The sequence below is a fragment of the Nerophis lumbriciformis genome, linkage group LG12, assembly GCF_033978685.3.
Source record: "Nerophis lumbriciformis linkage group LG12, RoL_Nlum_v2.1, whole genome shotgun sequence".
In the NCBI taxonomy this organism is placed as follows: domain Eukaryota; kingdom Metazoa; phylum Chordata; class Actinopteri; order Syngnathiformes; family Syngnathidae; genus Nerophis; species Nerophis lumbriciformis.
Window position 1 is genome coordinate 31289297 of NC_084559.2, and position 17889 is coordinate 31307185.

Genomic DNA, 17889 nt, shown 5'->3' on the forward strand with positions numbered 1-17889 from the left:
GCTTTACTTTTAATAGTCCGACTGTCATTATTCACAACATGTTATTGGTTACAGATGAGATCGAGTCCCTGCCGTTGGCAAACACGCCTGAGGTGATGGGTCTTCATTCCAATGCAGAGATAGGGTACTACACACAGGCAGCTAAAGACATGTGGTTGAATTTAATTGACCTGCAGCCTCAGACCGGTACGACACTTCTCATCTTCCATTTCTTTCAGTTGTTTTTGTCACTTTTCAGCCACTTTGCTGTGTTCCAGGTGAGTCTGGTGGAAGCATCAGCAGGGACGAATACATCACTCAGGTGGCCCAGGACATCCAGAACAAGCTGCCTGCATTATTTGACTTAGATATTATCTGCAAGAAGTTTGGTATTGAGATCTCCCCAACGTCAGTGGTCTTGCTTCAAGAACTGGAGCGCTTTAACACGCTAGTGGCCCGCATGAAGCGATCTCTGGCTGAGCTGCAGAGGGTAAGAAGGTGTGTCTCTCACAGGCCTACTTTGGTACTGATTGTGTGTGTGTGTGTGTGTGTGTGTGTGTGTGTGTGTGTGTGTGTGTGTGTGTGTGTGTGTGTGTGTGTGTGTGTGTGTGTGTGTGTGTGTGTGTGCGTGTGTAGGCCTTGGCTGGCGAGGTGGGCATGAGCAGTGAGCTAGATGAAGTTGCTCGAGCTCTTTTTAATGGCCAGATCCCTGCAATTTGGAAGAAGTTGGCACCTGACACGCTCAAGTCCCTGGGCAACTGGATGATTCATTTCAAGAGACGATTTGAGCAGTATCGCTTCTGGGTGAGCAACAATTTTCATGCAGTTATTACCAGGGGTTTGGACTCGAGTCGGGACTATAATGACTTTGGACTTTACAATATCATCAAAGACCGGACTTACCTGGGTAAATAACGGTTTAAAAAAAAAAACTTGCAACTTGACTTGGACTTTGACATCACTAACTCAGGACTTGACTCTGACTTTAGCATCAAAACATCATAAAATTTGAGGGATTAGGTGAGGGTGTTTACATCTTCTTGTTTTATAGCGGGACACTCAAAGTTAAAGGTGCATTACCGCCACCTACTGTATTTGGAGTGTGAATCAGAGTTCTCTCCTTTTCCATTTCCTCACATAATTGCTTAAAAACCTTTGCACACTAAATTAATTTCCAAAAACCTGTCTCTTTCAGAAACTTCACTACAATTTTATGGTTGCTACTGAATACCCCTTTGAGAGTAACCTTCTACTCTAACTTCCTTTCTTAGTGTTCTCTTTTCTCTACTGTATTTCCCACAATGAATGATTGCATGTTCCACTGACCCCGAATTTCCACTGAATGTGGAACGGCCACGGACCGGCACACAGGTGGACTTTTTCCCGTTTTTTATTAATGTATCAATTTCCACAGCCCATTCCCGCGCTAAACATACGCAGAGCGTCTATTTTTGCCGCAACAAATCCGTTCAATTTCGCTAAAGTCTGCTAGACAGGAAGTCATGCACAAACACCAAATAAAGTATCTGGTTTACTTTCAAAATAAAATACTACACCTTCAAGGCGGATAGTATTTTACCCTTTGAAAGGTCTTAATGGGTGGCGATGGACATGAAGACTTAATTTCATCTTGTTGACACAAATGGATGAGGACATGCTGATTCTAGATTTCCAAAACTGAAGACTAATGGACAGGAGTATCCTGGGCAGCGAAATGGGGATATAGGGTCCTGTGTCAAATATCAGATGATATGGAGACCGGGAAAGCAGAGGACTGATTGTGTGACTCGCTCGCCAGGGATGATGTTACTGTTGTATTGTCGCATTCATCCATCCATTTTCTACCGCTTGTCCCTTTTGGGGTCGCGGGGGGTCGCTTGAGCCTATATCAGCTACAATCGGGCGGAATACGGGGTACACCCTGGACAAGTCGCCACCTCAGCGCAGGTATTGTCGCATTTTGCCAAAAAATTAATTGGCAGGACCGAGTTTATTTGCTTCTGCTTCTCTGGAAGGACAGAATAAACGTTTGGTGGTTTGTTTTGTTACTACCTCCCTTATCACGTGATTATGCACGAATTCGATAGATCTCGTAAAAGTCTGCGTTAATTCGCTGTACGGCGGAGCCGCAATAGAACGGCGGTGGGGATTACCAGACGAGAAATGGCGGCACCTTCCCGAAGTGAAGCCAGTCCGCGGCCGTTTCGCATTCATTGGAAATTCGGGGTGACTCAACCTCTTTGCAGCTGTCACATAATCCTGTTGAGTGTTTGTTTATAAGGTGCAATGTCTTATTGAGTCTGGTGTGTCCTAATTTAATCCGTGATATCATTCCTTCCTCTTCTGTGCCACTCCTTACAGTTCTTCCCGCTTGTACTGTGTTCTGTATTGAATATTAGTGTCTTCCTGTTGTGCTCATGTCCCAGTTTAACTGCCACTCTTTCAAAAGATTTCCGTTCATTAACAAATTTGCCTCTGCCTTACTGAGAGATACCTCCCTGTGTTGCTCTAGCATTAATAGCAAAAGGCGAGGAAATGACTGCTCAACAAGATGTCTCGACTTACGGTCCTACAGAAATAGAAGACACAACAAAGTTAATTAAGTAAAACACACACAAACTACTGCTATACCGTGAGGGGAATAATGAACAATCACTAAGACACTAAACACGTCAAAACTTCATACTGTAGAAATTGTGACGCAAAGGACGGTGGGAAACCAGAACTCCCCAGATATGTCAGCGCAGATGCAAGAACAGCCTGCCAGAGGTGGCTATGTAGCGGCCATCTTAGTGGCGGCAATGATCAAATTCAATGCAATGCATATAATAGTGAAAATAAATCATAACTTGCTCAATTTTCAACTGATTTTAATGCGGTTTACTTTATCGTCAATGCGTTATTTATTAATGCAAAACAAAATTTTATTTTAAAAAGATTTTTAAAAAACTGTATACCATATTCCCATCTCCAAGACGCGTGTCGGTGCTTGGCTGTAGTGTTGTGGGAGTACTTACTATAATAATAATATTTACATAAATTATGTGTTTATTGTTAACATATACGCTGTTCTTTGTTCCCTGTATAGAAGTAGTCCTTGCGTGAGTATTTTCCTTACCTGTTATGCACCTTATTTTTTATATTAAATCGTCAGTGAGGACAGTCTTGTGTGTAATGACTTTAACTATCACTATAAAGCAAGAGCAATGATTGTCACAAAAACCTATATCACTCTGCATTAAATATAATTAAGAACATCATATAATTCAAATGTATTCATTAAAATTAAGAGCATCTTACAATTCAAATGCATTAAATATATATGTTAGATTCAGTTAATCTGATCATGGTTGAGATAAGAGGCATGTTATTTTAGCTCCAGGATTGACTCTACAGTTTCAATGACTTAAAGGACTTGAAAATACCAAGTCGGTGACTTGAGACCTGACTCGGCCGGTCTTGCCTTGAGACTTGACTTGGACTTAGGTTTAAAGACTTGAGACTTACTTGTGACTTGCAATACATTGAGTCACTCCCACCTGTGTTACTTACAGTACAAAGAATATAGGATTTTAAAATCTTGTTTGTCAAAAGGTGGACGATACAGAGCCAAAGGTCATGTGGCTATCAGGACTCCACATCCCAGAATCCTACCTGACGGCTCTGGTCCAAGCGGCATGCAGACAAAATGGCTGGCCTCTAGATCTTTCCACACTTTACACTGAGGTGACTCGGTTTTGTGATGAGAACGAAGTCAGTGAAAGACCTTTACAGGGTAATGACCCAACATGTTTTGGATTGAGGTGAAATGATATATGCTGGTTTAATATGAGCCATTTCTTGCAGGCTGTTTTGTGTCTGGTTTGTACCTGGAGGGAGCAGACTGGGACATGGAGATGGACTGCCTGGTGAAGAGTAAACCTAAAGTTCTTGAAGTTCAGCTGCCCATTCTCAGAGTCATCCCCATAGAGACACGCCGTCTCAGGTTACAGGTGAGGATCCCACATAATGCTTCGCCAGCTAGCAAGCTGCCATTTTTTTTAACCATCTGTTTGTGCCAATGTGTGTATGTGTTGTTCTCCTTAGAAAACACTGCGGACCCCAGTGTACACCACATCTTTACGCAGGAATGCCATGGGGGTGGGTTTGGTTTTTGAGGCAGACCTGTTCACCTCCGAGCACCTCTCCCACTGGGTGCTCCAGGGCGTATGTTTATCCCTCAATAGTGACTAAATACATTTTTGAGAAACATTAATTTTCTCTCCTCATGACTCCTCTAGGCATGCAAGTCACGGTTAATTCAAATTTCTTAAAGAATGACAAGATGCTTTGCTACAATCTGGGTTAAACGCTGTTCACCTGCACAAAAAAAACTAATTTTGATTTGATTGACAGTGTCAACTTTTACATTGAAATACAAACAATATGTTTCAAGTTTAGGTTGTGGTTTGCAGATGTTTAAATTAGTCGTACTCCCTGTTGGACTCCTTGTTTTGCTGCATCTTCACATTCTACTTAATTTCCTTTCAACGCACCTGTTTTCTCTTAGTTGATCACATTTATTTACCTGTTGCTCCTTGCCAGCGCTAGATCATTGCCTTTTTGTTAGTGTGCATTATTTTCCCTGCTGCCCCCTGTGTGCCTTGCACTAGTTTTTCGGACAAGTTTTGCTCCCTCTGTAAAGAATCACTTTACCTGCATGTCACCTACTGTCTGAGTCATGACAAACTCAACCATGCGCAGCCGTGATAAGATTAATAATAATAATAATAGTAATAATAGATTAGATTTATATAGCGCTTTTCTAGACACTCAAATCGCTTCACAGAGAAGTGAGAATCCATGGGGTAGACTGATGGAAGCGTGGCTGCCAGTTTGCTCCTACGGCCCCTCCGACCACCACCCATCATTCATCATTCATTCACCACAGGTTAATTAATCACAGGTTATTACTCGTCTGCATAATTGACATGTATTTGGACGCAAATACAATTTTATTGTCAGAATGTCGCACAGGAATATTTTTTACCCAACACATCACCTTTCAGGTAACATCCACGGTTAAAGTAAAAGAGCATGTGCGGGCAAAATAAATTGTGTGATTAATCGGCATGTATACATGATTAATGCAATATTTTTTGTGATTAATCACATGAGTTAACACGTTATTTTTGACAACTCTTATTTGAAGCTGTACCATACTGGCATTTGTGTTTTTAACCTGTGGCCACAGGTCATTCCCTCTGTCGGTTTTGTGGGTGTCTTCCTATGTTTAGTGCTTAATTTCTGTCCAGTGCTCCTATTTTCTAGTTTCCACTTACTGTTTTTGGTCTCAGCGGCACCTTTACTTAGTTTGCCAGTGCATCTGTTCTCGCTTAGTAATCTACTCTATTTAGGTTCAGCTGTTGCTTCTGTTTTAATTGGAACATTGCTTTTGAATGCTGACTTTGGATCTCATGTGTAAACTGTTGCGGTCTTCTATCATTCTGTTAAGTTTTTGTATTGTCTTTTATTGCATAGATTTCCCTATACTTCAAGTGCACTCCCATCTGCACGCTCTTTTGTTTTTTTGTATATTAAATATGTGCCACCATGCCGTGCAGTCATCTCAAGTTGTAGCATAACACAACATGAAAGGAGGTTTCAATATATTATGTTCTTACTATAGGAAAACACCAAATCACTACACCAGTGTTTTTCAACCACTGTGCTAGTGTGCCGTGAGATACAGTCTGGTGTGCCGTGGGAGATTATCTAATTTCACCTATTTGGGTTAAAAATATTTTTTGCAAACCAGTAATTATAGTCTGCAAATGATGTGTTGTTGTTGAGTGTCGGTGCTGTCTAGAGCTTGGCAGAGTAACCGTGTAATACTCTTCCATATCAGTAGGTGGCAGCCGGTAGCTAATTGCTTTGTAGATGTGGGAAACAGCGGGAGGCAGAGTGCAGGTAAAAAGGTGTCTAATGCTTAAACCAAAAATAAACAAAAGGTGAGTGCCCCTAAGAAAAGGCATTGAAGCTTAGGGAAGGCTATGCAGAACGAAACTAAAACTGAACTGGCTTCAAAGTAAACAAAAACAGAATGCTGGACGACAGCAAAGACTTACTGTGGAGCAAAGATGGCGTCCACAATTTACATCCGAACATGACAATCAACGATCTCCCCACAAAGAAGGATAAAAACAACTGAAAATGTTTTGATTGCTAAAACAAAGTAGATGCGGGAAACATCGCTCAAAGGAAGACATGAAACTGCTACAGGAAAATACCAAATAAAGAGAAAAAGCCACCAAAATAAGAGCGTAAGACAAGAACTAAAACACTACACACAGGAAAACAGCAAACAAGTCTAAATAAGTCAGGGGGTGATGTGACAGGTGGTGACAGTACACCTACTTTGAGACAAGAGCTATACTATAGTGATGCATGCTTGGTTATGGTTTAAAGTCATATCCAACAATTGCGACAACGACTTTTTACTGTCAACTGAGTTTTGTTTTTTAATGATTTCTGCTGGTGGTGTGCCTCCGCATTTTTTAAAAACAAAAAATGTGCCTTGGCTCAAAAAAGGTTAAAAAATACTGCACTACACTATGTATTATCCACATATATATATATATATATATATATATATGTATATATATATATATATATATATATATATGTATATATATATATTTATTTTGCATTTGCAAAATGTATTTGGTTTGTATAAACCAACAAAAAAACCCACTTAATTAGCTTAAGCCAGTGGTTCTTTTTTCTTTTCTTTTTTTTCTTACCAAATACCACCTCAGAAAACACTTGGCTCTCAAAGTCCCGCCATAACGACCAACATTAAAATGCAGTAGCATAGTAGGCCTAAGTATTCATTATAAACAAGGCAGAGGCTTTATTTAACAAATAGATTTAATATTTTAGGCCAGTACCTGCTCAGTGGCCTTGTGGTTGGAGTCTCCGCCCTGAGATCGGTAGGTCGAGTCATACCAAAGACTATAAAAATGGGACCCATTACCTCCCTGCTTGGCACTCAGCATCAAGGGTTGGAATTGGGGGTTAAATCACCAAAATGATTCCTGAGCGCGGCCATCGCTTCTGCTCACTGCTCCCCTCACCTCCCAGGGGGTGGAACAAGGGGTTGGGTCAAATGCAGATGGTAATTTCACCACACCTAGTGTGTGTGTGTGACTATCAGTGGTACTTTTAACTTTAGCAATGCAACATTACACACAGTTTGAAAATGAACACTGTTTGAACGTAAGAAAATAAAACACTGTACTTAAATAATGAATCAAATCTTTGGCGTACCACTAGATAGAGCCCGTGGTACGCGCACCACAGTCTGAGAATCCCTGGTTTAACATATCTAACATTACAAACGCCCACTATATATTGTTGCTATTTAGTACAATAAATGGAATATTTCACAGCAAAAGACAAACAATAAGTTTCATGTTAAAGTTTTACTTTGCAGCTCTGTATAACTGTATTGTAAACAGAATAAAAGGTGGTTTGAACGTAATATTTTCTTACTATAGAAAAGCCCCATATTTTAACCCTCAATATCACACTGCTATACTCCTACTGTTTTATAACAAAATGATTCAACCCTCAGTGTACATTTTAATTATGTTTTTTTTTTAACTACTGGATTTTGCAATAAATCAACGAAAGAAACACATTTTAAATAGCTCGAATCAACGCATCGAATATTACAAACGATGACAGGAAAAGAGAACCTGTGAATTCCGTCCTCTAGGTGGCAGTATATCGCTATAAATCCCGAATGGCAGCTTTCTACTGGCAGTAGAGTTAGAACTTCGTGCTGCTAATGTTTATGGCAGGAACTATGTTGTCATTTGATGAACTTCTGACAAGTCTACAAAACTGTATCATATCCGAGGAACACATCCATAAAAATGGCAACAAAACATTGGAGCTGTTTTTCGAAAAACTTTCGGAGTCCGCCAGGTTTGTGTTAGAATCACCTCTCATGTAAACACTATTTAGCTGATTGGGATACGAGGCAATGAGTTGTACCGCTTATGAACAGGAGCAGCGTGAAAAGGAGCAAGGAGCGAAGGTTGGAGGAGGCTGCTCAGCTCCTGAAGAAAGTGAAGCTTGATGTCTTGGAACGAGATCATCTCCATCTTCTTGTCAGACTCCTCATCTCATTGCAGCTGCAGATGGTCCACATCTCCACAGCCTGCAGAAAAGTCGACCAGGTCACATGTTGAACCATCTGTCGTCATATACATTTTAATGTAATGTATGAATGTTATTTGACGCATTCTTTTCCTGTGTAGATGTTGCAGCACCTGGCAAAGGTGGACCACCAGCTGGTGTTTCAAGAGACACAAGAACAATTGAGTACCATAGTCCTCTCTGAGCAGGTACTGAACATCCAGTTTAACCCCTTTGTGCAGCCTTAAGATTGACTATAGTATTAAGTAGGTAAGACATTTTTTTTGTCCTGTCCAGCTTCTCAGGCAAATCATATAGTTGATGTAGATGCCCATATCGGCTGTTCAGATTTACTTTACAAAAGAGAAGTGTAGGATACTTCACTTGTTGCCTTATTTGTATTTGACTTTATTAAATGTATTTATATTATCATTTGGTGCAGCCGGGCCGGAGCAGGAGGGGATAGAAAGAAAAAAAGGGAAGACAGATGGGGAAATTGTGGGGAAAAGAGGGGGATTAGACAAAGAGACAAAAACAACAACAGCAAACACAACAACAACAATAGAGCAACATCAGCAGATACGACATGTACAAATATGATGGTAAAAGTGATAGCAAATAAGCAGTTAGCGAAAATAAAAAATAATACAGAAATGACAATGAGCATTATTACACTACAAATGGAGCAATACAAATACCAATAGAAATAGCGCTATTGATAATGAACAATACCTATACTTTACCTTTATTATCAACAATACAGTTGTTGAAATGCAACAATACATATACGTAATGATAACTTGAGATACGAAAGGTAAGACATTTTTTATTTATAAAGCATTTTCACAGATAAAATCACAAAGCGCTGTACAAAACATAGGTGAAGTAAAACAACAATTCAATTTAAAACAACATGGGCAACATTAGAAAAAAGGATACAAAGTGGATTAAAATGATAGTTAAAAGGTGCATTAACTAAAAGCTTTACTAAAAAGAGAAATTTTCAAATGTTTCAAGATCATGGAGGGACTGGTGCAAATTGTTCCAGAGTCTGGGAGCTATAGCCTGGAATGCCAGGTCTCCAGGGGTTTTAAAACGAGTTTTTGGGATCTTTAGAAGACCCTGGCCTGAAGACCGGAGGCTGCGCCCTGAAGGGTAGGGGCATAGCAAGTCAGTGATGTACTGAGGGGCCCCACCATGCAATGCATGGAATGTCAGGACTAAAATCTTAAACTCAATGCGGAATTTAACTGGAAGCCAATGAAGACTGTATAAAACGAGGGTGATATGGGCTGTTCTGGGTGCACCGGTCAAAAGTCTGGCAGCCGCATTGTGTATAGTCTGAAGTCTCTTTAGCGTCCACGTATGAAAAGAGTGAAGAGAGAATTGCAATAGTCAATGCGAGACGAAATGAACGCGTAAATGATCATTTCGAGATCCAATTTTGACAACAAATTTCTCACTTTAGAAATATTCCTGAGATGATAAAAATAGTTTTTGGTCAGTTGACGACAGTGACCCTCCAAAAACATGGACTGATCAAACACAACCCCAAGGTTTCTGAGGTTGCTTTTAACAGATGCACCCAGAGCACCAAGGGAGTTCTTGATCACGGGGATCCTTTTGTTGGGAGCAATTATCAGAGTTTTCGTTTTGTTTGAATTTATCTGGAGGATACGCACTCCCAAGAACTCAGATAAAAAGAGAAACTCTGAATCATTGAAGGAGCAAAACAGTTGAATATAATCTGCACAGAAATGATAAGAAAAATGTTTTAAACTACTGATCAACCTCCCAAGCGACAACAAAAATAAAACAGGCCACAGAACATAATCCTGGGCCAAACCACATGATAGGTTGGACACATTGGACATTACATCATGTAAAGCAACATTAAACCACTGGAGAACTGCACCAGAAAACCCCATCTTAGATTTGAGGCGATCTATCAGTATACTGTGATCCCTATACACACTTACTCTTAGATCCAAAGGGGACCTGCTCATAAAAGTGTTATAAGTAAGCAATCAATTTAAATTTTTTGTAACTTTCAATGCTTCAACTTCAGATCTATGAATTTATACAAAGTTTTTATATACAGTACATTATTTACATGTTATGGCCTTTTTTGTTGAAAACAACAACAGTTTTTATTTTATAATAGAAAACGCAAAATAGGGTAGCAGGATATTGAGAAAAAACCTAATTGTGACTTTTCGCTCCAAAATTGCAATTTAATTTGGGATTTTTATGTTATATATGTACAAATGCATTCCATCCATCCATTTTCTACCGCTTGTCCCTCTTGGGGTCACGGGAACCTATCCCAGCTGCATTCGGGCGGAAGGCGGGGTACGCTCTGGACAAGTCGCCACCTCATCGCAGGGCCAACACAGACAACATTCAAACTTACATTGGCACACTAGGGCCTATTTAGTGTTGCCTATCCCCAGGTGCATGTCTTTGGAGGTGGGAGGAAGCCAGAGTACCCAGAGGGAACCCACGCAGTCACGGGTAGAACATGCAAACTCCACACAGAAAGAGCCTGAGCCCGGGGATCGAACCCAGGACCTTCTTATTGTGAGGCACACGCACTAACATTAAAAATTTAAAAAATAAAATGCATTAAACATAAAAAAATAACAAGTGAAGGCAGACATGTTATTTGTAGACTGTCAGTCAATATATTAGTGTCTCAAGGTGCCACGCATAAAAACAATATGCAATAATTTACTTTCAATAATATTTGGCTTTATGCAGACAAACTAAGGGCTTTTGTCTACATCATAGTCTTAAACTGAAGAAAAACCATACAGTGTTTATAATTGAATGTAATCATAATATATAATAATAATGTTAGTAACCATTTAAAGTGATATAAACTTTTTTATTTGTCATTACTGTAGAAGTCTTGTCTCTCGTTAGGATTGTGAACGATGACTACACACTATAGGCAAAATAAAAAAAAGTGCCGTTCCCCTTCAAGAGAAAGTGTGTATACTTGATGTTTATATATAGAATCAAAAACACAATGCACATTTTTAACGAAAACTTGTGGGAAATCTCCCTGGCGAAAGTTCAGACCGCTAACCTTCAAACTGAACAATCGTATCACATAATGAACACATGTAATGCCCGTTTTGGGCATTCAAGGTACACAAGGGTTAAAATGGGCTGATATGTAAGCTGTATATGCCATGGATAATTATGTGCTTTTTCCCTCCTTTTTTTAGATATTCACACTTGATGACCTTCAGCGAGGTTGGTGTTGACTAAGATGGATTTTTCCACATTACTGTTTTTTTGTGATTCTACATTGTAATCTATATCTTCACATATATTACACATATATACCACAATATATTAATTAGTATATCATTTTTTTTATCACAATTATAACTAAAGGATGGCGGTATAATAGTATCACATTGAAATTATGTTATAACAATCGTATTTGAACAAGCGGTAGAAAATTGATGGATGGGAATAAGCGGTAGAAAATGGATGGATGGGTATGTGTAGATATATATATATATATATATATATATATATATATATATATATATATATATATATATATATATATATATATATATATAAATATATATATATATATATATAGATCAAAAGTTTACATACACTTGTAAAGAACATAATGTCATGGCTGTCTTGAGTTTCCAATAATTTCTACAACTCTTATTTTTTTGTGATAGAGTGATTGGAGCACATACTTATTTGTCACAAAAAACATTCATGAAGTTTGGTTCTTTTATGAATTTATTATGGACCTACTGAAAATGTGACCAAATCTGCTGGGTCAAAAGTATACATACAGCAATGTTAATATTTGGTTACATGTCCCTTGGCAAGTTTCACTGCAATAAAGCGCTTTTGGTAGCCATTCACAAGCTTCTGGTTGAATTTTTGACCACTCCAAATTGGTGCAGTTGAGCTAAATTTGTTGGTTTTCTCACATGGACTTGTTTCTTCAGCATTGTCCACACATTTAAGTCAGGACTTTGGGACGGCCATTATAAAACCTTAATTCTAGCCTGATTTAGCTATTCCTTTACCACTTTTGACGTGTGTTTGGGGTCATTGTCCTGTTGGAACACCCAACTGCGCCCAAGACCCAACCTCCGGGCTGATGGTTTTAGGTTTTCCTGAAGAATTTGGAGGTAATCCTCCTTTTTCATTGTCCCATTTAAAGCACCAGTTCCATTGGCAGCAAAACAGGCCCAGAGCATAATACTACCACCACCATGCTTGACGGTGGGAATGGTGTTCCTGGTATTAAAGGCCTCACCTTTTCTCCTCCAAGCATATTGCTGGGTATTGTTGCCAAACAGCTCTATTTTTGTTTCATCTGACACCACATGGACAAAGATAAGACCTTCTGGAGGAAAGTTCTGTGGTCAGATGAAACAAAAATAGAGCTGTTTGATGACCTTGTACTGTAGTTCTAGTTTATTATAGGCAACATTAAACATTGTTCAATTAATGCCTCTCTTAAGAGTTTAAATCGAAACGAGGTATTGATGAGGTCATAATGTTTTCGTTTTTTTACACTTTCAGCTTGTATGTTTCTGGAGGACAGTGTTGTGGGCCGAGATGTGTGGCATAAGTTCTGCCCTTCCTTTCTGAACAAACTATCCAAGTTATTCCCTTTCGTGCTGAAACAAGAGTGCCTTCGAGATGGGCCGATGTGTTACCTTGCTGTGAAGGTAAGTGTGTTGTGATACGTGCACTATCAATGCCTTCCATCACATGTAGTCATCCTATCCCTGATATGTTATGTTTCTGCAGGTTTGCCTCCAGATATTTCAATTACTGTCCAGAGAGGTGGCTCCAGTTGTATGGGACAAGGAGAAGAGGAGCTCAGTAGTGCAGAATATCTTGCAGGCACTCACAGATATAATCCTCGGACAGGTTTGACATTAATGACATTCATTACCTCTTATTAAAAGCCTAAATACACTCACCATTCACCGCCGAATGGGATCCAATTATCAAGCTTATCAAGTATCGAGCTAAGACAAAAGTTGCATGGAAAGAGATCTACTGGATTACAAACAAGGGCCTGCTTTATTAAAGGTTTGCATGTACTAACATGTACAAACTTGATAGCACACACAAAGCTGATCTACTAAACTTGTGCAAAGTGGATTGCGTCTGTGAGCAGAGTAAGGCGTGCAATCCACTTTGCCTCTGTCTTCACTAATATGCAAAATATATGCTGATCGTCAAAACGCCCACAATACTGGGAGGAAAAAATAAAAAAATATTATACAGCATGCGCAAAAAACACTATTTTACATACGTTAAACCAATTGGGAAATATATATACATAGTTAAATGTTGTTACCCACATACGAAAAACGAGCAGGCACCTGCAGCATATGCCACAACAGAAGAAAAAAAAAAAAAGAGATGGACACTTTTACGGAGCGGAGGGACGCCTCGCCGGGGTCCGGGACCGAGGCCCCTTCCCCCGAGAGGGCCCCACCGGGAGCCGTAGCTGAGGCGATCCGCGAGAAGGGCCCGACGCACGTCCAGGGTCACTACCGCGCCCACCACACCGACACCCCGCCTCGTCCGCTTTCGCCGCGGCCGGCGTCACGCGCAGCAGGTAAGCAGCTTACCTGCCCGCCACCCCCGTGGCCGGGGGCTCGTAACATGGGTCACTCCGCGCGCTCCGCCCGCGCAGCTTACCTGCTTGCTCGCAAAATGATTATTAGCATTCAGACAGGTTAAAATGTTGCTAAAACCATCACTTTTCTATCAGTCACAGTGACTTTTCAAAACAAAAATATTACAGCAAAAATCATATGGGTTGATTGACATGTTTATTCTGTAAGCTAACTTCAATAGTTTGAAATTATTTTGACAGTTAATGCCAGTTATCCTGTCAACCTTTCACAAGACTTCAATTTGTTAATTGAAAGTATAAATAGTATAAACACTTTTAACAGTGTGTCGTGCTGTGAAATACAGCCGACAGGATGGCGCACCAAACACAAAGCAAGGCCATGCTGCAGGAGAACAAAGGACTTCTTTCATTTAAGGTTTGTGATAAACCATCAAACTCATTCGTTAAAAGGACTCTATAGTAATATAAAGTGAGTTTTTCTGGACATTATCATGCAAGAAAAGTTTATTTTTGGGATCGCGATCACCGCGTAATGATTTTTAAAGGTTGCATTACATTATTAACTGTCCCATGTGATCAGCCAGTGCGATTGGAAGTCCATGCTCAATTATTGCCTCCGTAAATAAAACTTCGGCATTTATCACATCCAAAGAATCTGTTTGGGCGACGAAAAACGTTGAAAGTTTTCCACTTGTATCGCTAGCAACGGCATTAGACTTGTGTTTTTTTGTCCCAACGTGGTCTTTTACATCACTAATTCCTCCGTGTCCGATCGAAAAATCTTGTCTGCACAAGGTGCAATTCGCGTAGTTTTCACCCTTTTTTTTTTTTTTTAATTAATATTAGATATATAACAACGGGCGGATGGCGGGCGGATGCAGTTCTGATCAAACGTTACATCGGGTGGATGGCGGATGGTTGACGACTTTCTGCCGCGGTTGCGGATGAAATAAATTGCCTATCCGCGCATCTCTACTGTACAGACAAGTTGTACATGGCAGAAGTGTCGCAAAAGTCACGTGTAAAAAGACAGCTAATAGAGGGTTCCTGCTTTACACACGTCTAAATACGTACACACACATTTTGTTTTTTACACGCGCCGATCGCAATACGGACAGGTATTTTTTACACACATACAAATCATAATTCGGACAGACAACTTTAAAAACACACACACACACACACACACACACACACACACACACACACACACAGATCTGATTACACAAACACAGTTTGATATACAAACACACACATTAGTACTCACACACGTGTATTAGATTACACACGCACAGATTCAGATATACAGTTCCAAATAATTTTGCTACAATAATACTTCCATAAAAGTATGCATTTTTTGCAAATTGAGCACAGTAGTACACCTTCCCTCCCATGCACTGTCTGCAGATAAAAAAAAAAAAGTGGTGTCAATGTAGATACACTGCACGACTGGTAAATGTCTCCTGCTTCTTTGAAAACACAGCAAAAGGCCACAGGTAGGAGCATGAAAAATGAATGTGCAGTAAATGAGTATCTCCGTGCTGATGCCCCATATAGTACACGCAAAATCTTCATTTAAATAAGGCGGTCTGCACCACATATCAATTGCACTTGTAGTCCTAGGAGATCGCACGCAACATGCCCACGAAAAGTACAAATGCTGTTTAGCAAAAGATATTTAGATCTTAGTAAATCAGGGCCTAAATGTTCTGAATACAGCACTTTTATTTGATTTCCTTCCATAGTTCAGGTTTACTAAATGAATTGTATAGTGCGTTATGCTTCTTGTATTTGTTCCATCCCAGCTATCTGTGTCTTGCAGAGCAGCAACAGGGACACTCGTCTTTTGGCAGGGACTGCTGTGGTCATGCTCATCAACACGGCGTCAGAGAGCAGCTGTGGTGGAGCTGCTGCCTGGAGTGTTTTGCAGAGCTGTCACAAAGGTATTGTCTAATAAATACTGTCTGGACTTGCCGTGTAGTAGTAAAGAGGTGTTACAAAATCCACTCCCACATCGTTTTCCTTTCATAAATCTCAACTTGAAATTCTTCACATGCATGTTACAGCCAAGAGGCTCCTGACGGAATGTTATTGTTTCTCAGAGCCATGGCTGATCACGGTGGGTGCCCTTCAGGTGCAGTGCCGTCCCACAGGGGGGGACAGAGTGGGCCGGCTGGTGATGAGCAGAGGCCTTCTGACCTGCTGTCAATCTCATATTTTACTGTGTTCACGTGGGGATAGCACAGAGGTAAATATCAATCAATGAATCAACGTTTATTTTCATAGCCCTTAATCACAAGTGTCTCAAAGGGCTTCACAAGCTCACGACATCCTGTGATCTAAACCCAGATCAGTGTTGAAAACCACTTCACTTGATTGGCTTTCTTTACCAAACTACTGTCTTTGCAGGGCTGTCTACTATTTGATGCGTTGTTTCCTCTGCTTTATGCTCTGTGTGAGGAAAAGCTGGACTGTCACCACCTTGCTTTTGAGGGTGAGCCATATCTGAATGGCGTATTTGCCGTTTCCATGGAAAAGTCACCTGTTCAAATATGACATGTGGTTGCAGTGTTCACACTATGGCTGAAGAAGGTCAAAGAATGTGCGGGTGATATCTGGAAGATGACAGGGGGTCGTCTCCTGCCCGACTGTAGCAGCCTGCAGCAACAGCTCATTTCTATTACCTGGACCAATGCTGAAAGCCCAGTGAGTCACACTGCTCTATTAGTAGCATGATTTAGAATGTTTGTTAATTTGTTCGTTTTGTGTTGGAGATGAACAAAGTAGTACAGTGGTACCTCAACTGAGATAAGAGCTGTCTCTCGGCTAATTGTTATGCTTTAAGTTACAACCATCCCCGCCATTGTTTAAAAAATGTCATAGTGAACCCTGTAAGATCCAACCAAATTATCTAGTCTAACTTGTTAGCATTAGCTTATGGCTAGAGATCGACATGACTTTATTTTTCCATTGGAAGGCAGAAATTGAGTGTGAAGGACAGTGTTGAGGAGAAAAAAATGGATGACGTTTATTGAATTACAAAAAATAATCAAAAACATGTCCAAGCGTGTCGCCAACTTGTCCAGGGTTGTACAGTGCGAACAATTTACTCGCATTTGCAACTAAAAATAAGTTGTGCGAGTATTAAAAAATAAAAAGGAGCACACATGTGAATACAAATTTGAAACCTTGAATTTTCATTTTGCTCCTAAAATCAATCCATCTAAAGTTGATCAAACTAGAGTAAAATGTTCGTGCATCAGTATTGCATGTTCGAAATAAATGTAAACAATAACCATAACTAAATTGACAAGTGATTGACGCGTAGCGTCACTCAGTGTGTGCTGCAGTGCTGTGTGTGTCCCTCGTCCTCCATGCACAGAGGGCGGTGTGGCTGTAACCCCTCTTATAGCTCACACACTCACATCACAGTCATCAAACACAGTTGGAGGACCATGTGATCAGTAAAAGACAGCCTTTTTTTCACCACCATAAAACTTGACACAAACTCCATAATGAGGAGTGTGTGAAGCTGCGCGCTAAACGGCTACAGCAGCAGAAACGCACAAAGCTCACTGCTTCCTTCTTTTTTCCTGTTGTGTTCCACATGAAAGGAAAAAGTAGTGCGATATTACTAACGCAGTGTTCCATCACATTGCTAAGGATTTCTTCCCAGTTGCAGCCGTAGAAAAAAGCTGTTAGAAATAATTGACACGTTATATGAGTTTCCCGGTCACAACTACTTTGCACAAGAAGCATTGACACAAACGTACACTATCTGAAAGTGTTCAGCTGCACTGGCAATGTTATTACCTGTCACACAGCATCATGAAGCAATTGGCAGATGGGTGATCCTGGCTAAAATCTTTGTATGTTTTATAATGTTAACCTGTAAAAACACAATATTTAAAAGTCAATTATTTTGAAGGTGCTGCTGACGTTTAAACATGTTCATATTTTGTTCTTTGGTGTTTTTTTTACCTGAAGAATTGAGCATAGCATGTATTTTTAAAAGAACATTGAAGATTGTATTTTAATTTTCTTTCTTTTCTTTTTCTAAGGCTTTTTCTTTTTTC

The 17889-nt window shown here is 40.0% G+C and overlaps 2 protein-coding genes across 2 annotated transcripts in view; both read left to right on the forward strand.

Annotated features, from left to right (window-relative positions):
* The window catches only part of LOC133623232 (dynein axonemal heavy chain 10-like), a 43876-nt gene extending 38302 nt beyond the window's left edge, over positions 1-5574 (forward strand). Inside the window, exons 72-77 of the mRNA XM_061986353.1 lie at positions 55-186; positions 258-469; positions 616-783; positions 3574-3754; positions 3826-3971; positions 4066-5574. Of these exons, the coding sequence (XP_061842337.1) occupies positions 55-186; positions 258-469; positions 616-783; positions 3574-3754; positions 3826-3971; positions 4066-4212 (986 nt within the window). The 3' untranslated portion in view covers positions 4213-5574. The remainder of the gene's footprint in view (positions 1-54; positions 187-257; positions 470-615; positions 784-3573; positions 3755-3825; positions 3972-4065) is intronic.
* A 2244-nt stretch (positions 5575-7818) lies between these two features.
* Positions 7819-17889, forward strand: part of LOC133622938 (tRNA (32-2'-O)-methyltransferase regulator THADA) — a 36504-nt gene continuing 26433 nt past the window's right edge. Inside the window, exons 1-10 of the mRNA XM_061985795.1 lie at positions 7819-7950; positions 8033-8204; positions 8286-8372; positions 11397-11424; positions 12739-12887; positions 12970-13092; positions 15636-15756; positions 15916-16061; positions 16223-16307; positions 16383-16519. Of these exons, the coding sequence (XP_061841779.1) occupies positions 7829-7950; positions 8033-8204; positions 8286-8372; positions 11397-11424; positions 12739-12887; positions 12970-13092; positions 15636-15756; positions 15916-16061; positions 16223-16307; positions 16383-16519 (1170 nt within the window). The 5' untranslated portion in view covers positions 7819-7828. The remainder of the gene's footprint in view (positions 7951-8032; positions 8205-8285; positions 8373-11396; positions 11425-12738; positions 12888-12969; positions 13093-15635; positions 15757-15915; positions 16062-16222; positions 16308-16382; positions 16520-17889) is intronic.